General features: G+C 36.0%; 1 protein-coding gene across 2 annotated transcripts in view; it reads left to right on the forward strand.

Annotated features, from left to right (window-relative positions):
• LOC123522942 (3'-5' RNA helicase YTHDC2-like) overlaps window positions 1-15,679 on the forward strand; it is a 68,173-nt gene extending 52,494 nt beyond the window's left edge. For both annotated transcript variants that reach the window (XM_045300479.2, XM_053549480.1), the window contains exons 25-34: window positions 3,276-3,508; window positions 3,820-3,935; window positions 4,443-4,538; window positions 5,783-5,879; window positions 6,709-6,855; window positions 7,973-8,196; window positions 8,922-9,067; window positions 11,157-11,241; window positions 12,967-13,102; window positions 13,987-15,679. In XM_045300479.2, coding sequence (XP_045156414.2) covers window positions 3,276-3,508; window positions 3,820-3,935; window positions 4,443-4,538; window positions 5,783-5,879; window positions 6,709-6,855; window positions 7,973-8,196; window positions 8,922-9,067; window positions 11,157-11,241; window positions 12,967-13,102; window positions 13,987-14,417 — 1,711 coding nt within the window. In that variant the 3' untranslated portion in view covers window positions 14,418-15,679. The remainder of the gene's footprint in view (window positions 1-3,275; window positions 3,509-3,819; window positions 3,936-4,442; window positions 4,539-5,782; window positions 5,880-6,708; window positions 6,856-7,972; window positions 8,197-8,921; window positions 9,068-11,156; window positions 11,242-12,966; window positions 13,103-13,986) is intronic.
• Window positions 15,680-24,689: the final 9,010 nt, after the last annotated feature.

Genomic DNA, 24,689 nt, shown 5'->3' on the forward strand with positions numbered 1-24,689 from the left:
CCCCCCACCCCATGAGTGGTGGGGGCATATAGATTTGCTCTTGTCCGTGCATCCGTCCGTCCGAAGTTCATGAAGCACCTAGCTCAAAAAGTATTTGATATAAATTGATGAAACCTTGCATGAGTCTTTATCATGATATTAACTTGCGCACCTTCTATTTTGTCCGGTCCGCCCCAAATTTAGAGTTATGGCCTGAATATCAAAAATGCACATTTTCACCTTGTGACACGCCTAGCTCAAAAAGTATTTGATATAGATTCTTGAAGCCTTGCATGAGTCTTAATCATGATATGAACTTGCGCACCTCCTTTTTTCATCAAAAAGTATTTGATATAAATTGATGAAACCTTGCATGAGTCTTTATCATGATATTAACTTGCGCACCTTCTATTTTTCGTCCCGGTCCGCCCCCAAATTTTAGAGTTATGGCCCCTGAAATAGTCAAAAATGCACATTTTCACCTTGTGACAGGCCTAGCTCAAAAAGAATTTGATATAGATTCTTGAAACCTTGCATGAGTCTTAATCATGATATGAACTTGCGCACCTCCTATTTTTCATCTGGGTCCGCCCCCTATTTCTAGAGTTATGGCCCCTGAAATAGTCAAAAATGCACATTTTCACCTTGTGACACGCCTAGCTCAAAAAGTATTTGATATAAATTGATGAAACCTTGCATGAGTCTTTATCATGATATGAACTTACGCACCTTCTATTATTCGTCTGGCTTCGCCCCCTATTTTTAGAGTTATGGCCCCTGAAATAGTCAAAAATGCACATTTTCACCTTGTGACACGCCTAGCTCAAAAAGTATTTGATATAGATTCATGAAACCTTGCATGAGTCTTAATCATGATATGAACTTGCGCATCTCTTATTTTCAATCTGGGTCCGCGCCCTATTTCTAGAGTTATGGCCCCTGAAATAGTCAGAAATGCACATTTTCACCTTGTGACACGCCTAGCTCAAAAAGTATTTGATATAAATTGATGAAACCTTGCATGAGTCTTTATCATGATATGAACTTGCACACCTACTATTTTTCATCTGGGTCTGCACCCTATTTCCAGAGTTATGGCCCCTGAAATAGTCAAAAAATGCACATTTTCACCTAATTATGTGCCTCACTCAGAAAGTATTTAAGATAAATTCATGAAACCTTGTTTGAGTCTTTATCATAATGTGACCTTGCACACTTGGCATTCTTCTTGAGAATTTTAGCGTTTATTACAGAGTTATGGCCCTTGAAATAGCCAAAATAGTGGATTTTTTGTTTGTCATGCTCATAGCTCAAAATGTATATGGTATAGAATAATGAATCCTTTTGATGATTTTTATTTTGAGGTTATAAGACTGCAAACATTTGAATTATTTCCCCTTATTTGTGACAAATGTACCAGTGGGGGGCACACCCTGTGTCCTACAGACACATTCTAGTTATAAGTGGATTTAAACCCTCAGGATTGCTTGTCAGATACTCAAAAGATCCACCTGAATGTGTACCTATCAAGCAACACTTACTATTAAACATATTTTAATTGACTTTGAGGACTTTGCTCCACAGTGCAGTATATACTGTAATGTTCAATCTTTGAAACAGTTGTTTGAAACAGTTTCAGTCGACAATATATTTAAATTTGTCCTTTTTAGACAGGCACTTATCGTTAAATCTGAACATGAAAACAAGCATTGTGAATTAGACGATAAATCACAAGATGGTGTTTTTATTTTCATTCTTTAAGAAGCAACTGATGAATATCTTAAAGATTGAGGAAAAATGGAACACATGACCAGACAAGGAAAAGTTGATCTAATCCTATTTGTTCCAAGCTACACAAGCCCTTCATCAGGGATACATGAAAAAAATTACTCTAGATTTTTAGCTCGACTATACGAAGTATAAGGAGAGCTATCCTACTCGCCCCAGCGTCGGCGTCGGCGTCTTTCCGCATCCCCACCTTGGTTAAAGTTTTGGTGCACTTTCTCTTTTTTCAACTTATCTCTGTAATTACTTGATGGATTTGATTCAAACTTGAAATACTTATTCCTCATCATCATCCACATCAACTGACATAAGGGCCATAACTCTGGCACCAATATTTCATGAATTATCCCCCCTTTTCACTTAGATTTTCAGGTTAAAGTTTTGATGCACTTTCACTCTATCTCTGTTATTACTGAATGGATTTGATTCAAACTTAAAATAGTTGTTCAACACCATTACCCACATCATATGACACAAGGTGCATAACTCTGGCACCATTTTTTCATGAATTATTCCCCCTTTTTACTTAGATTTTCAGGTTAAAGTTTTGGTGCACTTTCACTCTACCTCTGTTATAACTGAATGGATTTGATTCAAACTTAAAGTAGTTGTTCAGCATCATCACCAACATCATATGACACAAGATGCATAACTCTGGCACAATTTTCATGAATTATTCCCCTTTTTACTTAGAATTTCAGGTTAAAGTTTTATGCACTTTCACTCTATCTCTGTTATTACTGGATGGATCTGATTCAAACTTAAACAGTTGTTCAACATCATTACCCTTATCATATGACACAAGGTGCATAACTCTGGGACCAATTTTTCATGAATTATTTCCCCTTTTTACTTAGAATTTTAGGTTAAAGTTTTGATGCACTTTCACTCTGTCTCTGTTATTACTGAATGGATTTGATTCAAACTTAAAATAGTTGTTCAACATCATCACCCACACCATATGACGCAAGGTGCATAACTCTGGCACCAATTTTTCATTAGTTATTCCCCCTTTTTACTTAGAATTTTAGGTTAAAGTTTTGTTGCACTTTCATTCTGTCTCTGTTATTACTGAATGGATTTGATTCAAACTTAAAATAGTTGTTCAACATCATCACCCACACTATATGACACAAGCTGCATAACTCTTGCACCAATATTTAATGATTTATGCCCCTTTTTGCTTAGGATATACTTATATAGTGTTTTGATACATTTTATCTTTACCTCTCTTATTACTTTAAGTTGATATTTTTGACATAGACTCAGGCTATTGTGCAATATCTTCATCCACAATTGGAGTCATTAAACACTCCAGTGACAGCTCTAGTTTCCTCAGATGTGCCCAGTTTCACTATCCAGCATCGAAATAGTCGAGCGCGCTGTCTCCTGTGACAGCTCTTGTTTTCTTTCTTGAGGTGTTTTTTAGTGATATGATATCTTTTTCTAAAAATAGATTTGTGATAAAAATAGATTTTTGTGCAACTGATAAAGAGAAACATACTTTTCAGAGTTACTGAAAAGATAAAGCTCCATACATCATCAGTATTGCCACAGCAAGCTGGAGTCCTACCTTCTGAATGGCTGTTCTATGAGGAAATGACACGTTCAGGGAAAAGGTCCATTGGGGGATTGGCTTGTGTAAGATGTTGTACTGTTATTTCACCAGCAACTGTTGCAATATTTGCTGGACCATCAAAACTACCAAGTGATGCATTAAAAGATACGGCTGAAGAGGTAGCAGGTACTACAAAAATTTTTATACATTGTTTTTCACTGCTGTGAAACACCACTTGCTGGTTCCAGTGGTTGAGATTCATGTGAAACCATGTACAGTGATGTCTAGCTGGGGCACCTGTGCCTTATCAACACACATCTGGATTAGTTATGACTTTAATTTTTATATCGTATTTAGTGTTTTTAATTTTGCGTTATGATAGTGTATATCTAGATGTTTTAGTAGTAAATTATTTAATGATATTGTTTACCTAGATATTCTTAACAGTGACTTACATTATCATATTGTATTGCATCAAGGTGTTTTATTTATGACAGATAGTTTGAACACGGAGCATGGACCAACAAGTGACAGTGAAAATGAGGATCCTGAAGATAATAAGAGCTGTAGTCTTCAGTTTGGGGACTGGCTCACATTTAAAGCAGACGCTGAGGTAACTATTCTATATTTTTGTACTGTATCCATTTAAAGTGTCTGTTCTTGGTAGAAAGTGTGTATGCTTATGTGATACAGAGCTTAAGTGTTTGGTCCAAGTTTGTCCAAATGCTTGAATTGAACTTCAAAGAATGATTGCCTATGGTTATTAGCTGACCATTTTTGCTGGTGGTCAAATTATTCATTTTAGGGTCATTTGTGTAATAATCACTGCTTACTTAAAACTGAAACACTTACATACCAAGTTACATTTGGCTGGTGATCATGGTGTTATACTATGAAATTATTGATATTTGTGAAGGACTACCAGTATTTTTTTGGTAGATTAAATTAGAATCACAACAAGCATGAATAAATTTCCATTCATATTATCTTCAAAAGATAAAATCAACAAATTTATATTCCCATAGAAAAGTCTTTTTGCCCAAAATCGCAAAATTTTGTGTCTGCTAAATTAGATGATTTGACATTATATGGTTTATAAACAGCTCATGTTTGTTTTCAGTCTGCCAGTCTCACATTACAACTAAGACAGAAATGGAATAGCCTGTTCCTTAGAAGGATGAGAGCTCCATCTAAACCATGTACACAAATGGATGAGGTACCCCTACAGTTATATTATAGAGTCTGGGCTGATTATTTAAAAGATTTTAGCTTTGAAGTTTAGTGAAACCAGACATGTTGTGCTATGGAGGGCGGGCTGTGTCCAATAAAGTTGTCTGTTCTCTAACTTGAGCAGTTTTTACCTCTTGTTCACCAGACTTGGTCAAAATGTTTATGGGTATAGCATATCTATCAAGTTCTGTAACTAACAGGATTGTCCTAGAGGCTCTAGAGTTATGGCCCTTGAACTACATTTGAACGGTTTGATACCATTTCTAGGCTCTTCTTGCAAGCAACTCAGCTTCTGTAACCATTAATTAAATCTAAATTAAATGTATTAATGGGAAATTACCATTGTTTTAAAAGTGGTTTGTAATGATTGAAAGCATATATTATACATCAGCTATTCTTGCACACCAGATCGGGATTTCCGGTATCTTTACCAGTGCTGGAAAAATCCATCTTACACCCCGGGGTCTTTCCTGTTTACGGACGTTGCTTTCCCGCGCTTTGTTAAATACGCTGCTATAAGAAATAGTTCTAAAAAGAAAGCCGTTCGATTGATTTTATTTTTATTATCATTTCTTGATATCGGTATGCAAGAAAAAGATTCTGTCACTGGTTATAGATGCAGATGGGAATATCCGGCTCTCGGGTAACTGTTTAGGCGATAACTCGACTGGAGCCTCATTATCGCCTAAACAGTTACCCTCGAGACCGGAAATTCCCATCTGCACCTACAACCAGTTAAAGTGGCATTATGTGCATCTTACAGCAGGTAGTGTGTTTTTGGTGAATGTTTTATAAAAGCAAGTTTTCGGTTGCTGTGTATTTAAATGTGTTTAATTAACAATAATGCTGCATAAGTATTTAAAAGTGATGCTTTAGAAATGAAGAAATCGGACTTATAAAAATATAGTTCATTTCTTCAGTCTTGTACGCAATGGTCTCCCTTACCTATAAGTAGAGATTTCTGAGGTTGAAGGGAAGCAACTCCTGCAAGCATTTTGACTTTTCTTAAAAAGACTGCCCCAGTCAAAATAAGAAGAGTCATATTTAAAAAGTTATTATTTCGTAATGGTAACAGGAAGAGTTTGGTATACTGGGTTAAAAACTATAATTTCCTCCACCCTTTTTACACACATATCTATTTGTGTTGTATTTTTACTTGAAAAATGTGTATAATTCCACTTTAAAGAATCTTATACTATTTCATATTTAATGTTTTTTGTTGTTTTTTAGGCTGTGATCAGTGCAGTTGTGAATGTATTAACTAATGAAGAGCAGGCTCTGGGTCTTCAACAACCAGCTGGAATAGGACAGAGGCCAAGACCTATGTGTAAGTTTTGTATGTAGTAGCTGTGTAGTTGCAGCTGTAAAAACAGGGGCCTCCTTGGCCAAGTGGTTAAGGATGCTGACATCACCTATGTGGCTTTGAGCCTCACTTTGTAAAATCCTTCATGTCAGGAAGCCATCCAGCTGGCTTATGGAAGGTTGGTGGCTGTACCAAGGTGCCTGCCTATGATGAAATAATATCTGGATGGACACCTGTGGTCTTGCTCCACCATGAAAACCTTAGCTAGAACTTCACCAAATGACCTATGACAGTGTCTGTGTGATGTTAAATGCAACAAAAGCAGCGGTAAAAGGTCTCTCTCTGCTTATTTCAGGGTTGTTTGTTTGTTTTGGGTTTAATGCCGTTTTTCAACAGTATTTCAGTTATGTAACGGCGGGTATTTCAGGTTGTTATCAATGTATACATCTGATTGTGGTCTAGTGGTTGATGTCCCTGACTTGCCCCTGACCGCAGTGGGTCTTAAACCTTGCTTTTGAGGAAGACAGTAGGTCTACGGAAGCTTTGTGGTTCTACCTAGATGTCTGCCTGTGCCAGTAATAAGGTGCAGAGGGGCACCCTGAGTCTTCCTCCAATGTGAGAAGCTGGAAAGTTGCCATATGACCTATAATTGTATTTGATGTTAAAATTGAAACCATCTTTCATCATTGTGATATTGTTATTTAATAGATTGAGAAAAAAGGAGTCTTCATAGATAGATGAGATCTCATTTAACAAGATTTTGCGATTTGTTCTTATGAGGGTCCAGATCTGATTTATTTTATGAGTGTTCAGATCTGATTTAGTTTTAAGATCTTTGTTTTTATTAACTTAGCTGCAGAGAGTATAATGTCAGGAGGTTATGCGGGCCATGGGCAGAGTACGCAACACGAGTCCTCAGACAACACATGGCATAGATTCTCCACATCAGCCAAGAAGGCATCTGGTACTCCTACAAAGAGAAGAGATTTCATGTCACCAAGTAAGTAGCTTCCTGTTTGATCTATATTTTCTGTAAATTTATTTCTACACCATAGTGTAGAAGGATCACAGTTTTATTTGTTTATTTAAATGAGCCGTGCCATGGGAAAACCAACATAGTGGGTGTGCGACCAGCATGGATCCAGACCAGCCTGCGCATCCGCGCAGTCTGGTCAGGATCCATGCTGTTTGCTAACAGTTTCTCCAATTCCAATAGGCTTTAAAAGCGAACAGCATGGAGCCTGACCAGACTGCGCGGATGCGCAGGCTGGTCTGGATCCATGCTGGTCTCACACCCACTATGTTGGTTTTTCCATGGCACGGCTCAAATGTCTCTTGTGTACTGAAAAATCAGGTTATGATGTTACAGAACTCACATTTGGAGTTTAGTCTAAAAACCCCAGCAGCTGATGGGTTGATTCTTGGCACAAATTTAAAATTGACCATTTACTAGGTTGTATGTGGTAGACTGGTCTCCAAACTTGATATTGTAAAAACACATATTTTAACTTGGAAGCAGGACTGGTTTCATTTGTTGTTCACTAAACAGTAAATAAAAGGTAATGTTGTATCAGAAAATGGCATCAGGAAACAGTAATGTAAAAAATCATTATTTTATGAAGAGAATATTTATTAAAACATATCTCAGTGCCACCTAAAATTTCTCAACAGCAGACGACACCTGGATTGAGCTCGGAGTCAACCAATGAGATGCTTGAGATTTGAGATATGTGTTAAAATTCAGTTTTATAACCTAAATAGACCCAGGATCACATGGTTTGAAAGGGGCCTCCGTGGCCGAGTGGTTAAGGTCGCTGACTTCAAATCAAGCCTCAGTCTTGGCTTTGAATTCTTCATGTGAGGAAGCCATCCAGCTGGCTTATGGAAGGTCGGTGGTTCTACCCAGGTGCCCGCTCATGATGAAATAATGCACGGAGGGACACCTGGGGTCTTCCGCCCCTACCAAAGCTAGAAAGTCGCCATATGACCTATAATTGTGTTGGCATGACATTAAACCCAACAGAATAAAATAAATAAACATGGTTTGAAAAGACTTGAGTCCAGCAAATGTTTTCATTGGCATCTTTTCAAGAAATTATATTTGATTTTACTTACAGAGATGAACAAGTCAGGAGATAACTCTCAGCACAACAGTCCTAGTCTGAGTCAGCATGGCAGTGACAAAGGATCACCATTTCACAGTCCTATGGCTAGTGGGTCTGGTGCAGCCAGGTATTTCATCATGAAGTGTAGCAGTCAGAGGAACATTGATATATCAATTAACAAAGGAGCATGGGCAACATCAAAGGCAAATGAACAGAGGTTAAACAAGGCATTTCAGGTGTGTTAAAAGTGTATGTCCTAATATTTTTTGTCAGTTTTTTTGCCCTCACCCCACCCCATCCCACTGTTTATTATGAAAATTAGAAATAATCCCCAGATTACGTATTATGTATTCTCATATTGTATGTCTACACTATTTTAAAGTAAATTAAAGTGGAATTATGGGCTTTTTCAAGTAAAAGTCTGGCTGAAGTAGTGTGTGTAGAAAGGGTGGAGGAAATTACAGCTTTTAACCCAATATACCAAACTCTTCCTGTTACCAGTATGAAATAATAACTTTCCAAATATGACTTTTCTTTTGACTGGGGCTTTTAAGAAAAGTCAAACTGCATGCAGGAGTTGCTTCCCTTTAGATCTCTACCTATAGGTAAGGGAGATCACTGCATAGAAGATTGTAGAAAATAACTTTTATTTTATTAGACTGATTTCTTTATTTCTAAAGCATCAACTTCAAATACTTATGTGGCATTTTCATTGATTGAACACATTTAAATGCACAGCAACAGAAAATTGCTTTTATAAAACATTCACCAAAAACACACTATGTGTAGTTAGATGCGCATAATGCCACTTTAAGCTCATATGAGAACGTTGGATTCTGTACCATACAATGAATACCAGCATTTAGAGAACATTGTGATGGGATAGAAATTGCCATTTGTCATATTTGGTGCACTTTGTTTCATATTTTAATGTACATATGGAGGGCTACTTATTTTTCAGGAGGGAAGCACAGTTTACCTGATATATTCTATCCAAGGCAGTGGTCATTTCCAAGGTTATGCAATCATGTCATCTTGTGTTGGTGCAGAAAGGTCGTCAGACTACAATGGGCAGGGTGGGGTGTTCTCAGTGGATTGGATAAAAAGGTAAGCTTCCTAAAATCAGACGTTTTTGCAAGAGGTTAAATTCTTGCTACCTTATCAGTTTTTATGCCCCCGAAGGGAGGCATATAGTTTTTGAACCGTCTGTCCGTCTGTCAGTCTGTCGGTCTGTCAGTCTGTCAGTCTGTCCGCAATTTTCGTGTCTGGTCCATATCTTTGTCATCGATGGATGGATTTTCAAATAACTTGGCATGAATGTGTACCACAGTAAGACGACGTGTCGCGCGCAAGACCCAGGTCAGTAGCTCAAAGGTCAAGGTCACACTTAGACATTAAAGGAGAGTGCATTGATGGGCGTGTCCGGTCCATATCTTTGTCATCGATGGATGGATTTTCAAATAACTTGGCATGAATGTGTACCACAGTAAGACGACGTGTCGCGCGCAAGACCCAGGTCCGTAGCTCAGAGGTCAAGGTCACACTTAGACATTAAAGGATAGTGCATTGATGGGCGTGTCCGGTCCATATCTTTGTCATCGATGGATGGATTTTCAAATAACTTGGCATGAATGTGTACCACAGTAAGACGACGTGTCGCGCGCAAGACCCAGGTCCGTAGCTCAAAGGTCAAGGTCACACTTAGACATTAAAGGATAGTGCATTGATGGGCGTGTCCGGTCCATATCTTTGTCAACCATGGATGGATTTTCAAATAACTTGGCATGAATGTGTACCACAGTAAGACGACGTGTCGCGCGCAAGACCCAGGTCCGTAGCTCAAAGGTCAAGGTCACACTTAGATGTTAAAGGTCATTTTTCATGATAGTGCATTGATGGGCGTGTCCGGTCCATATCTTTGTCATTCATGCATGGATTTTAAAATAACTACGCATGAATGTGTGGCACAGTAAGACGACGTGTCGCGCGCAAGACCCAGCTCCGTAGGTCAAAGGTCCTAAACTCTTACATCGGCCATAACTACTCATTTAAAGTGCCATCGGGGGCATATGTCATCCTATGGAGACAGCTCTTGTTTTATAATTTTGTGAAAAACAAATCCTTGTGAAAACTTAGATTTTTATCACTTTATGGGTAAATTTAAGTCTTGAATGAAGATTTAATCTTTTGTAATTTTGACTGATTCTAAATTTGGCAGTATTTTGGTGATGCTAAAAAGAAAAAATGCAGCATAGGAGTATCAAAAGGTTTTAATTCAGTGTATTGTCAAAGCTGTGTTAAGCAGCCAGCAAAGGGTCTGACACAATTTGGCTGTCTAAGACAGGTGGCTGTATAAGACAAGTTGAAATTAGAACAGAAAGAACAGTCAGTTTGGGAAGTTGAATGTTAAGGAAGTAATTAAGTCCAGTGCACCCATATGTTAAAAACCATGTGCAGACTACTCTTGAAGGTAGAGTGTGTTTTTATAGCCATTAAAGGGAGACAAGTAATCATACTGACTGTCTCTATATTTCTATGTTAATTGGTCCATCTGGCCAAAACACTTCATGTCTCAGCTGTAGCTTCTCAATAATTGAATGGACTCCAATGAAACTTGTCACAAATGTTTATCGTGATGAGAAGCTGTGTCGCACGAGAGTCATTTTCATTCTCTAAAATCAAAGCCAGAGACAAAGGCCTAATTCTTAACCCTAACACACAGGCAAGGGCACTCCAAATTTCGGGAAATGTGTCTTTTTCTATTGGCATCTTTTGTTTTTGTTGAGTTGTAAGTCAAAGAAACACAAGTTAAGTCAAATGGGAACTTTAGTGGTTAGGGTCGCTGATGCCCCTCACTGATGTGGGTTCAAGCCTCACTCTGGGCATTGAATTCTTCATATGAGAAAGCCTTCTAGCTGGCTTATGAAAGGTCGGTGGTTCTACTCTGGTATCGGCCTGTGATGAAATAATGCATGTAGAAGCACTTGAGGTCTTCCTCCACCATCATATGATCTATAATTGTGGTGGTGCAACATTAAATCCAACAAAAATATTTAGAGATGGAGAAAAATCCCCCATGCCCAACCGGACATTTCAAGCATGGGCCAGCACTTCCTCAGGTAGAATAGGTACAGTAGACTAGGAACAGTTGCATTATCAGTCATAGAAGTAGAATGGGGTGATTATCTTTTTGCAGGGGTAACCTTCAGTTTCAAGCAACACATCATTTACTTAACCCCTGGAATGAGAACAAGAGAGTCCAGGTCAGCAGGGATGGTCAGGTAAATATTCACTTACATATCTATAGGTTTTACATAGACCTTGAAAAGGCCTTGAATTTGATACCAGTGCTTGAAACTTCCTTAAAACTCAAATGAAACCTTAAAAGACTGGAAAAAGTGCTTGAATTTTGAATTAAAAATGCTTAAATTTTGTCCAAAACTCTCTGAAAAAACAATTTGTAGGCGATTTGCTTTGGGAAAAGAATATATTTAAAAAGAAATATAAAAAAAGTTAAGATGAATTGAAAGAGAATATGGTATTTCTTCACTTACTTACTGATCCTGACATGCACCAATAGCAGTTAAAGTGGCATTATGCGCATCTTACAGCACGTAGTGTGTTTTTGGTGAATGTTTTATAAAAGCAAGTTTTCGGTTGCGTGCATTTAAATGGTTAATTAACAAAATGCCATAAGTATATGAAAGATGATTGCTTTAGAAATAAGAAATCTGACTTATAAAAAAAAGTTCATGTCTTCAGGATGTACGCAATGATCTCCTTACCCTATAATAGAGATTTTTGAGGTTGAAGAAGCAATCATTTCAAGCAGTTTGACTTTCTTAAAAAGACTGCCCCATCAAACTAAGAAAGTCATAATTTAAAAAGTTAATTTTACTCGAATGTAAACGAGGGATGTTTGGTATAATGGAATTAAAAACTATAATTCCCACCTTTTACACACATACTATTGTGCTGTATTTTTACTTTAAAAATGCGTATAATTCCACTTTAATAAGTAGCAGTCTTAGACCATATAATACTGTTTTACATAGAGTGCAATTTCTGCTGTAGCACCTTTGATAAAAATTGTTCAGACTAAGGTTTTGAGAAAAATGGTCGTTGAAAAAAAGTTGAAAAAGTACTTATAAATTCTTTTAATTCTGTCTCAGATTTCCTTATGAATGATATGAATCTGTATGCTCTTTGGTTTTAAGGGATATGATTAGTGATGCAGTGATTTTAAAGAGAAATAGGGCCAACCCAACTCTACATGCAGAGAACAGGTTCATACTGGTTAGGGATTTAGGAACACATATTAGGTTAATTGAACACCAAGTGTTTCTTAATTACTGTTGAAAACTATGTTAAAAAAACAAAACAAAAAAAACAAAGCCTTACAAAGGAAATATGAGAAATGGAGGGAAAGACATTTCTCTTTAAATTATTTGAATTTTTACAACTAATGCTTAAACTTTTATGGTTGATTTTCTTTAGATGATTGTTGGGGTGGTTTTTTTTGTAACATAATTTCACAACAATGCACAGGGTTATATTCCACTTTTTATTCTCCTTCGAAGAAGCAGTGGTATATTGTTTTGCACATGTCACTAGCATAGGTAATTCGGTTGATATGTCTGTCAGTTGAGCGAACTGTTTCCACAATATAACTTGAGAATCATGTGACTCAGAACATTCAGACTTGGTAGCATGATTAGGCAACTAATCTAATGTTTTGAGAGTCGGTAAGACAAATGTCAAGGTCACAGGGGCCTGAACCTTAAAAACAGTTTCTGTTCAATAATGTGAGAACCACTTCATACAGAACCTTCAAACTTGATAGCTTGATTGGGCTTATTAAATAGATGACCATTAATGTTTTTTTATTTGGTCAGTAAGTCATAGGATAAGGTCACAGGGCTTAAAATGTATCTAATTTAAGTCAATTTTAATTGTTGCCTAGATATTATTTTTGCAGTGTTGTATATGTTCTTTTTTTTTCTCAGGAAATAGAGCCATCAGTTGGTGAAGCTTTGACTTGTCTCTGGGATTGTTACAATGATGACAGTAGCCAGATTGAGGCTGCAGAATCTAAATGGACTGGTTCTCATCAGTATGCTAACAATAACATGACTCCTAGAGGTAAATGTATGACCAGTCACAGTTAAAAATATGGTGACTCCGGCTATCAAAACTAACGAAAACTAGGATTTAAACTTCTGCGAAACTATTTCTTGTGTACTAATAGCAGTTCTATCTGTTTTGTTTTGAAGGCACCAGTTTTAGATTAGCATTTTGACTCCCGGAACAGTGTTCAGACCTGTGAAATGAAAGCCCCATGTGGTTCTGGGACGATCTGTGTATGAAAAGAATTGGAACCACTGCCTTACCCTTGCATGATCCTAAGAGGCGACTAATAGGGTTTTAACACTTGGTTTTGCAGTAACTCTGTGATTCCAGCAGGTCTGCAAATTTTGATTCCATACCTCATGTTTTTATTTCGATGTAAATAAGATGTGGAACCAAAATTTGTAGTCCTGTTTGGCGCCATATAACCTATACTGTGTTGGTGCGCCGTAAAACCAAAATAAATAAATAAATGTGAAATGAAAAGTACTATTTTATAAAATAATTGAGATAGGTTAAGTAAATCAGATTCAAATTTTAATGAAATGATTCTACCGAAGTGTGGAATATTTTGTTTTAATTGTTTGTATAGTGACAACATCTTTGCAAACTCTGAGGCATATTTTTACACTAAGGTCATGTTTTAAGGTATTATTTAAACAGAGAGAGGGAATTTAATTGACAGCTGGATATGCAGTGAATTCTATTTTCACACTTAAAAATGTTTCTTTTATTTGGTGTGTTAAATAACTCTCTAATAGCCTTTTGTTTCTTTACTATATTGAGCATGTTAGTAGGCCAGCTAAAAAAGTTCCCAGAATGTGCAGAGTGGCTGTGAGGTGTCATTACACAGACATCTTATTCCTTAATATTATACAATCAGCATATTTTCTTGGCAGGTGCCTATGATGAGTGCGAGTTGTATACTGACTTTGGAAGAGATGGTAGCTATGGCAACAGTCATAACCAGTATGGTTACCAAGGGCAACAGTATGGTAACCAACAATATGGTAACCAAGGTCAACAGTATGGTTACCATGGGCAACAGTTTGCTCACACAAGACAACCATATGGACACCAACAAGGTTATGAAGCATACCAGAGTTGGGGAGGTAATGGGGGAAACCAACAAAGATACAATTACAACCAAAGACATTACAGCAATAGAGGTCATGGTAACACAGGATTTGGTAACTATGGTTACCATAATCAAAATGTTGAATATCAGATGAGGGGTTACGATGCCAATTCCCCACTTAACAGAAATTCCCCTGTGATGATTCTGCAAAGAGGACAACATAATGCAGGATACCATAAGAACAAAAAGTAGCTTCCATGTGCAGTAGGCTGAAAATAAGCCCTGTACAAAAATATTCGTTTTCCCATTTTGAAGTCATGTGACTGCTATTCTTACATTGATGTGATTGGTTGGAGTGAACTTTGTATATTTTTAACAGTTCCTGACTGAAACATGAAAAATAGACAGAAATAGGTTTCAGCAATGTCAGCTACATTTATCTGTGTTTAGATAACATCATCTGACCATGTCACAATTTCAGTTGCATTGGCTGTAACATGGGTACAATACATCTATATCAGAATGCAGATCTTTATGCCTAGGTGGTCTGTACCCAGCTGTAGGTAGGAGAAAGTATCAGCCATAGATCAGAACAGACGTCTTATTTTGGTGAAAACTTTTTTTCTCCAACCTTTTCAAAACAATTAAGTATTAAATCTAGTTGATTATTGTTTAATAAGCTGTTTTCATAACTAGATTCATTTTTTCCCAAAGTATATTGTGGGCACTTACATGACTGTTTTTTGACTGATGTGCATGAAAATATTATCACTAGTAATTATTTTTGTTTTGGTGTGTTTTTGCTATTTATTGGTACATGTTCCAGTGTATTTTATAAAACATGGAAATCCGTCCAAAATGGGGTTTGTGAGTGATGTGAGAGAAAGGTTAATGAATTGAACCTTGACCTTCGAAAAATTAGTAATTGTATATAATGTCAAATTTCATTTCATGAATGCTTAAAGCAACTGCTTCACATATTTTGGTTAACATTTAAGTGAGTCAAAACTTCTGAAAACTTTACTTTGTTAAAATGTGTTTGGATATACATGTAATACATATTAGTATATGATTTTTTTTTCTAAGTCTCTCAGTTCTGTTGCAGCACTTTCACATGTTACCAATATGATGTCTTGCAGGAGTATCTACGTATGTTTAGTTCTGGTTTGCACCTGTTTTGTTACTGCCAGTGTTTTATGAGCATAGGTTTGCTCACAATATGTCAGTCCACCAGTCCTAATATGTGTCTCACTTCTGTCCTGCAGTTTTGAAACAACTTGCATATGAAAAAAATTGGAAGAGTTGTCTTGCCTTTGCATGATTGTTATAGGTGACTTACTAGGTCTGAACACTTGGTTTTGCTGTTTCTTGGTGATTCCAGCTGGTATGAAGAAATTGATTGCATATATCATATTTTATTTCAATGTACATGTAATATGGTGCCAAATAGGACTAAAACTTTGGTTTCACATCATTTCCATCTATGTGAACATACTGATATGAGGTTTTGATTTGGAACACCAAAAAAAAAAATCCGAAACAATATCTGGTCAATAACTTTTTCACATGAATTGATTTTTAAATAAATCAAAACAAACATACACCATAAGAAGACAATATGTTGCATGTTCATTAACCAGTGGGAGACTGTGTATTGCCTTGCGTTACTTTCTTCAGTTACTTTGAAGTAAGATGTATTTATTGTAAGAACTAAAGAAATTTGAAGATTTTGAAAATTTCTACTGTAATCTCTGATTGTATAGCTTAAAACTTAAGAACTTAAGATACCATTGACGTAGTCATCTCATGGTAAAATACATCCATATCCAATTTATGTATAAACATTTTGTCTCTAAACCCTTATTTGTTTTTAAAAGATACTGTGATTGAGAATTTGTGATTTGACCATTGAATTGATTGATTATTATGATTGCGCTTTGCATGATATGGGTTCGATGGCTGTAAAACAAAAGCTCGGTTAGCGTCAATAGAAGAATGCAGCTATGGATCTCAGGGCCATGATTTATCTTTGCAAGGTGTATTCTCGTGACAATGGATCTGACATTTTGTCTCCACCTCTGATTCATGTTTGGAAGTTGGCAGTTACTATGGATAAGAGGAAAACAGGGAGAAGGTGTTAAACCCAAAACAAATAAACAGTTCACAGAGGTTAGATTTAGTGTTGCTGTTGCACATTGAAAATGTAAAATGAGAATTGTCATGATATGGCAAACTAACGTATGAAATTGCAAATAAACAGTCACGATATAGCTATACATAAATGGTTGTGAATATAGTGAAAAAACTTGTCAGATATTAGCAAAACTAGAAGGTTTATGGTTTTGCCATTGCATAGTTATATGTTGCAGATAATTTTATTCTTGCTAGACGTGTACTGAGAAGTTTAAAATTGCTGGAATGTCATAATTGTGGTGTATAAATGTTAAGTATTATTAGAATATTTATTGAAAATTAATTCTTATGCCTTCCCATTAAGAAGATGGGTGCCGATATAGCTTGCTTATGTTGGATAGTGGTCAGACAGTTTGTCAGACCATCTGGTTCCAGTCAGTGACTAGTACTCTTGGGTATATGTTCATCAAACTTCTAAATAAATAGCCCTATGTTTTGATGATCAAGGTCAGTTACATTGCTTAAAGCCTCGACTGTTTAAGGTCAATAAAAATTTGGGAACACTGAACTTGGCTTCAGTTATATATGGTAACAGTTGTGTCAGCTGGCCCCTACATTTTTGGTCAGTAAGTCAGGCAAGGTTTACAGGTTGTAATAAAACGTTCCCCTAATTTTGTTTTTTTTGGGGTTTTGGTGAGTTTGTAAGGTCAAAACCGCAAGTTTCAATACAAACAATTGTCAAGTATTTTTGTTCGAGTCGGCTTTATTGGGGCCTACTTGTTTAACACATGCACATTGTTGAAACTTAGGGGCTTTAAGTAACACCTTAATTTTCATTCAATATAGTCTTGGGGAAACACTAGTAGATGTGGTTTGATGTTAGAAGACATTTAGTTTTCATAGCCCTAACTCACACTTTTTTTAAGTTGGTCTAACTTTTATAAACCTAAATGATCACTATTACCTATGACTTATAAAAGTCAAACAAGCTTGGTCCAGATCTTGTTCAGTTTATGTAGTCTGTTAAGTATGGATAGTATTTCCCTTAAATTAATTAGTAAAGTGGAAGTTTTCTAAGTTGATAAACCATCAGTTCTTGGTTTAGAGAGCTTTTGAAAGTATTTTATTGAAGAAAATTTTATAAAATTACAAAATGTACATGGTTATGGTGCCGTATTGAAAACCAAAGTTATGTCCCATTCTGATCCATCAGGTTTGTCAGAATTCTGAGATGCAACTAGGAACCATGGTAGACCTCTGTTTCGAAATGGTTCATCATCATAGTACTCATACTTTTTGCATGAAAGACTTTTATAGGGGCATGACAGAGAACATGATAAAATAAGGAAAAATATGCAGGAGAGACTCCGTGAGTTCTATGTATTGTTTTTTTGTAGACTTACTTGATTAATCTACAAAAAAAATGCGTAGAAATATGTGAAAGAAGTCCCACAGAAAAAAAAATATTTTTAGAATGGAAAGAATTTAGCTAAATTGTGTATCACTGTATTCTATGTTTGTTACTGTTAAAATATATTCATGTTAAAATGATGTCACGTTAACTGGCGATGAGGTCAATGTTTTTGTTGCGACCAAGAAAGAGTGCTACTGTATTTTATCATCTGTTTTAGATAAAGAGCATATTAGAATCGAAATAATGTATAGCAAAATCATGTTTACTTAAATCAGTACACTCAAATTTGGTTACACATCACCGGAGTAATTCACTCTGGCTAAGTCCTCATGCAATTATTCGCGGACGTTTAACCTCTTTCATGTATTAATAGCGTTAAAACACGATTTTTCTATACATTATTTCTTAAATAATAAATACTTGCACTATATTTATTTATATAGGATTTTCATAGTTTATTTAACTTCTTTGTTCAGAACCGGTAAACATTGCTACAATTCTTTTGTCATTGGAAGGCAGGTAATTATCTATCGGGTATTTGTAGATAAGCACTGCTATTCAGTAAGTCTAGCTGATAAAAAGTATAGGTTTATTTAATTCAGTATAGATACTGCCACTCTGTTGAATAGGGTCAAGGTCGAATTTAGGTAGTGTGGTAACATATTTCTTTCTTCGCATGTTTTGCATTTTTAAATCAATGTTGATTGTATTTAAATTGAGTGTTTATTGCATGTTGCTGATTAAATCATATGACTGAACTGCAGTATTTTATTGTTATTTTTTGTAGGGAGCTAAGGGTTAGAGTGTATACATGAGGATCAAGAAATCACAGGTTTGAATCTTTTTAAGAGTAAAGTTTCATAACGGTCTGAAGATTCATTTCATTTATTAGTACTTTTAGAAATTAAGGACAGTCAATTAATTGAGACCTTCCAGTCAGCTTTGAGCCCTTCCTGAGATCCATGGGGTATTCATTTTTGATAATCCACCAGAGATCTGCTGGGCTGTCAGTGAGTCATTTAGAAATCCATGGGATAGTCATTTAATTGAATCCTTTTAGGGATCCAGGGGGAGTCAATTGAATCCTCTAGAAATCCATGTGGCTGACAGTTGATTGACTCTCAGAAATCCATGGGACAGTAAATTAGTTGAGTCCTTCCAGAATACAATGGGACAGTTAGTTAATCGAGTCCTTCTATAAATCAATGGTGCAGTCAGTTAATTTAGTACAAGATGTAAGAGAATTGTTCAACCATATGTCTGTATAATGTGGCGGGGTTTGGTATCGTTTCATACCATGTGTCTGTGGCATCATATTACAGTGAGCCAGCACTATATAGTTGGGCATTATGCTCACTGTTACAAGTTGACACCATTGTTTGTATGACTGAAAAATTGTTGCAAAAGATGCTGAATCCAAACACACACCTTCCAGAGATCCATGAGATTGTTAATTGAATCCATCCATAATTCCGTGGGACAGTCTTGATTGAGTCTTCCAGAACATAATGAGACAGTCAGTTATTTGAATCCTTCCAGAAATACAGTGGACTGTCAGTTAATTGAATCCTAGAAATTCATGGGACAGTTAGTTGAGTTCTTCCAGAAATACATTGGACAGTCAGTTAATTAATTAAGAACTTTCAGATATCCATAGGACAGTCACTTAAATGAGTTCGTCCACAAATTCATGAGACTCGGTTAATCGAATCCTTCCAGAAATTCATATTAAATGGGTCCTCCCAGAGATCCATGGAGCAGTAATTCAATTAATTGAGTCCTTTCAAATATCCATGGGACAGCCAGTTAGTAAATAGATTGAGCCCTTCGAAATCCATGGGACTGTCAGTTAATTGATTCTTTTTTAGCTCAGTGGTTAGTGCACTGGCTTTGCAAGCAAGGATTGTGGCTTCAAATCCCACAAGAAGAGTGACTCCATGAAAGGGACCTCTTTGGCTGAGTAAGTAAGGTGGCTGTCTTCAAATCACATATCGTCCAATTCTGTGGTCTGAGCTTTGATTGTACATCCAACCGTCTTAATAACCAAGAAATATCGGCACGTAAAGAAATCATTTTTTTTTTGCTCTGTAAATGAATGTTAATAAAAGTAATAATATAATCTCAGATATTTCGGAGAAAAAAAAGTTCTGTATTATTTTATTAGATAAAAGTGATTTTTTGTCGAGCCCGCTTGCGGATGCGAAGACATAGTTGTCCAAATGGCTGTTCGGTGTATGTGCGTCAGTGCGAGCACACGATTGGTACCTTAGGTGGTAGGAGGTGTGGCCTAGGACAATAGAAATCCTTTGTATTCATTCCGTAACCACTTAATTCTTTTGTTCCTTAATAAGTGGTCATTCTATTGTTTTCAAACAATGGAATGACCACCTAATACATGAATCGTATGGGCGTCCGTGCGTGCGTGCGTGCGTTCGTCCGTCCGGATTTGTTTGTCCGGACCATAACTTTGACATGAATGTTAACCTCAGTGAGACGGAGTGTCATGCGCAAACCCAGGTTCCTATTTCAAAGGTCAAGGTCACAGTTGGAGGTCAAAGGTCATATCAGATCTTGTCCGGACCATAACTTTGACATGCATTGAACAATCTTGTTTATATTTGGCATAAATGTTAACCTCAGTGAGACGGAGTGTCATGCGCAAACCCATGTTCCTATTTCAAAGGTCAAGGTCACAGTTGGAGGTCAAAGGTCATGTCAGATCTTGTCCGGCCCATAACTTTGACATGCATTGAGCAATCTTGTTTATATTTGGCACAAATGTTAACCTCAGTGAGACGGAGTGTCATGCGCAAATCCCAGGTTCCTATTTTAAAGGTCAAGGTCACAGTTGGAGATCAAAGGTCATGTCAGATCTTATCTGGCCCATAACTTTGACATGCATTGAGGAATCTTGTTTATATTTTGCATGAATGTTTAACTCAATGAGACTGACTCTATCTCAAGATCAGGGTCACAGTTATGGGTCAAAGGGCGGGCTCGACATGTTGCCCGAGGGCATCTAGTTTTAATGAAAACGTCATAAATTGCTACGAAATAAGAGATTACCACTATAGCTTGTATGTTTGGACCAACAGTTTAAGCAAGAAATTGCTTTCTTTAAAAAATGGATATGAATTGCTTTCTTTAAAATGGATATGAGAGCTGCTGTGTTCTGTCTCTGCTGTGTTCTGTTTGCAGAATAGAATTATTTCAAGTTACTGTTTTAATCACTTCCACAAGAGATTAGCAAGGCAAAATTCTAGACTGAGCTATTAGTGTAGGCGCAGAGGCATCCCATGAGTGCAGTCGTTCGAAACCATTTGAATAAACTGGAGGGTGTTACAAGGATGCTACAGATCAAGTTTGGTGAAGAGTCACACAACAGTTCTAGAGAAGTTGTCTATAGAAATTTTCAGCTCTGTTGGTCCATTAATGCAGTCATGAGCGGTCCATGCCAGGATACTACAGACAAGCTTTGGTGTAAATATGTTAACGACGGACAATGGAGGAAAGACAACCCGCTTATATTAGAGTCACGTCCTCTCCTGTAAAGCAAAAACAGGAGTTTTTAGCCCGACTATTCAAAGCTATTGCACTCACCCATTCGTCGGCGACGGCGTCTGCATCGGCGTCCCGATTTGATTAATTTTTTGTATGTAAGCTGGTATCTCAGTAACCACTACCGAGAAAGGATTGAAACTTTACACACTTATTCACTATGAAGAACTGTTTGAAACAAGATCAATAACTCTGTTTGCATTTTTACGAAATTATGCCCCTTTATTCAATTGACAAGGCTGTTGAATAGTCGAGCGTTGAGCTGTGCTGTCCTCTGACTGCTGTTAATATATACATGTTCTGCTGAATTACCTTCTCTTAATATACGCATCCTTCACGCTCCTATTAACCAAACCAAAAATAGTTGTGTAATTTCAATTTATAGCTATATTTACGCAAATTATAAAAAAAAAAAAAAACGCAGCGGATGCCTAAATAATTCCCTCTTTTGCAAAATTCATTTGCAGCTACAGAATGAAATTTCAAGGTTCTTGAATTACTACTAGTATTTAAATGACATGAACTGAAAACATAACTCCTACATAATAACTGATTCACATCCCTTTTGTACTTAATTATAATTTATTGCGCTTACATTTTTATGACATTGTAAGAACTGAACAGAATATTAATACACTTGTTACGCAAGAAACATTACTCTCTTTTAAATGTTTTTAGCATTGTTCTTTCATGTCCTGTAAGCATATATTGTTGCACTTACTGTTTCCAGGATATTCATGCAGCATATACTCTCACGGAAACCAATCCCATTAAATACTTTCAATAACAACAATTTCTTAAGTTCAAGTTCCTTGTTACTATTGCTAGACGAAGAGTATTCATTTTAAAACAGATGTGTTAAAATTAAAAGTTTTTATTGAATTCTTAAAACAGAATTACAAATGGTCCTGTTACCGGATCCCTAGCTACTTATAAACTTTATCTTAATTGTTATCATACAAATAATGTGAATTTATCGTACTTGGTTATCCTGAACTAATATTTAAGGCTGAGGGGGAAATATTGACCATAAGGCCCTAGCGTAGGGGGTGGCGGTGGGGATGTGTGTGTGCATTTTACACGGGTGCGTATAATAAACGGGTATTTACAGCAGATTGTAAAATGTCAAAGTGTTTGTAAGATATTTTGACTGGCTGTTTTATGTTTTCTGGCTCTTCGGTCGGTTTAAGAAATGCAACGGTACCATTCTGTCTTTTTGCTCTTCTATCTTATTTTTTTTTTTCGCTACTTTAAATTCAAAGCGGAGAAACACTACCGATAAATTTATCATTTTGACTATTATTTATGAATAACATTGAGTTACTTTTGACCTACTTGATAATGAATTTATCTGAAAGATTTAATCATGTTTGTAATTACCAACTAAAGATAAAACAATTTGGTGCGGCTGATTATCCCTAATTGGGCAAAGTTCACAACGAAAATTGGTCATGTGACCAAATAGCAACAGGAAATAATTTGCCACAAATTTACAGAAGTTTTAAGTGCATAAGAAATAATCATAGATTGTGACCCTATGCTAATTAGGATATTTAATGGATAAAATGAAGGGTTTGTATTGTAGTAAAGTTAAATTATCTTTGCTGTTAAAAACTGTTCTATATATAGTCATTATGATGTATATTATATTTTTTTAGAAAATATTTTACTTAAACCTTAATTTCGAATCAGATTTGTTAAAATTATTTGGTTTAAACATATTTTATTTGTTCAAGTCATTACATGAATTATAGACAACAATTGTGATAAGGCAATTGGACAGAAAGCTAATTAGCCCACGGCTGTCCTTTCCCTTTACGGTTGTCGGTTGTCCTTTCCTATTTTTTGTGGCATTTACGCTTCCCCCCTCTTCCCCCACACAAAACAAACTTGGTTGAATCATTTCTTTAGATTTGGATAAAAAATGCATTAAAATTTCGATGGAATTAAAATGAATTGTGCCAGTTTAATGGGTAGATTCGTACTTTCTAGGTGATTTACTTGCTGGTCCTTTCGTAGATATTTGTTTTTTGTTGTTTTTTTTTTTTAATCACGCTTCAGTCATTTTAGAAGAAAGTGTATCTTAGGAAACGGAATAAAGGTCTCTAAAGTTTACTGATGTTACTTGAAAAGGGGGAAAACGTTTTGAAATGAAGCGGTATATAAAAAATTGTCTCAAACTTTTAATTGTATTTATAGTCAATTTTAAAACTGAGCATTAATCTTACAGGTCAAAATGGGTTGTTCAGATTTTATTTAAAGGAACTGGACTCCAGATTTTGACGGAAAATGATTTTTCTTTAAAACTGAAGTTTGCTCTTATTTATCACGTTACAACATGAGTTTTTGTTTCAGAAATTTCGTACGTTATTTAAGGTAGTTCTACACGTTTGATAAACCGGAAGTGTTGACGTAACGTCATTTATCCGGAAAACGTAGAATAAAGCCTGGATTCGGCGTACGGAAATGAAAATCACTTTATGAATCGATGGCAACTCGCGAGTAAATTTATTATAGTGGCACTGTTCCTATCTATCTAAAGTTACCGTGAATATGGTATTAAAACATCTGATACGTTAAATAATTCAAAATAATATCTGAAAATTAGCTTGAAATGTGCGGTTCATTTTAATCATAGTAAAATATCTCAAAAATAAGCACACGGACTTACACATTTTATTTCCCCACATTATAGACCATATGTTTATTTACGACTGTGAGGAGTTTCATTTAAGTCTAAATTATAGAAAAATTTATATTCGCGAAAATGTTATGAAATTTGTGATTTTCCCATAAACTCCCATTATGAAATATTGCGTGAGGTCCATATTTTTTCAGATCAGTCTAGCAAAAAAAATCATGCACACGACCCCATTTTTTTTATTTGCTGAATTTTATGTGTATATTCTGGTTTTGAAAAATCAGGGTTTTATCAAATTCCACGTTATAGAAAAAATTTTGATCTGAACGTGCAGAACTATCTTATAAATGGCCGTTTATATTTTTAGCTCTAATAAATGCGTTTTCATAACATATAATCTGTCTGTTGCTGAATTTCAAAGCTGTTGCAAGAAATGCGGCAATAATTTTCTGATATATTTTCCTTTTATTTATTGTTGTACGATCTTGAGGTCAATCCCTTTAAAGCATTTCCAAAAATAGAAATACTACGAATAACAAAGGGATGATGGTACGAGGTTAAATAAGTCTTCACTGATATCGTTACCTACTAATTAAGTACTGGTTTAGTATATGCAAATATATTTACAGCTTAATGACCCATTATCTTATCGTAAGATGCAGACACTGGTACAAAATGGGATAGTAAACAAATAAAGCTCTTTATATTCACTTAATTGTAATCAGATACTGATTAGAATTGTTTTTACTTTTGTATTTGATAATTTAAAATCATTCAA

The sequence above is a fragment of the Mercenaria mercenaria genome, chromosome 8 (genome assembly GCF_021730395.1).
Source record: "Mercenaria mercenaria strain notata chromosome 8, MADL_Memer_1, whole genome shotgun sequence".
NCBI lineage: Eukaryota > Metazoa > Mollusca > Bivalvia > Venerida > Veneridae > Mercenaria > Mercenaria mercenaria.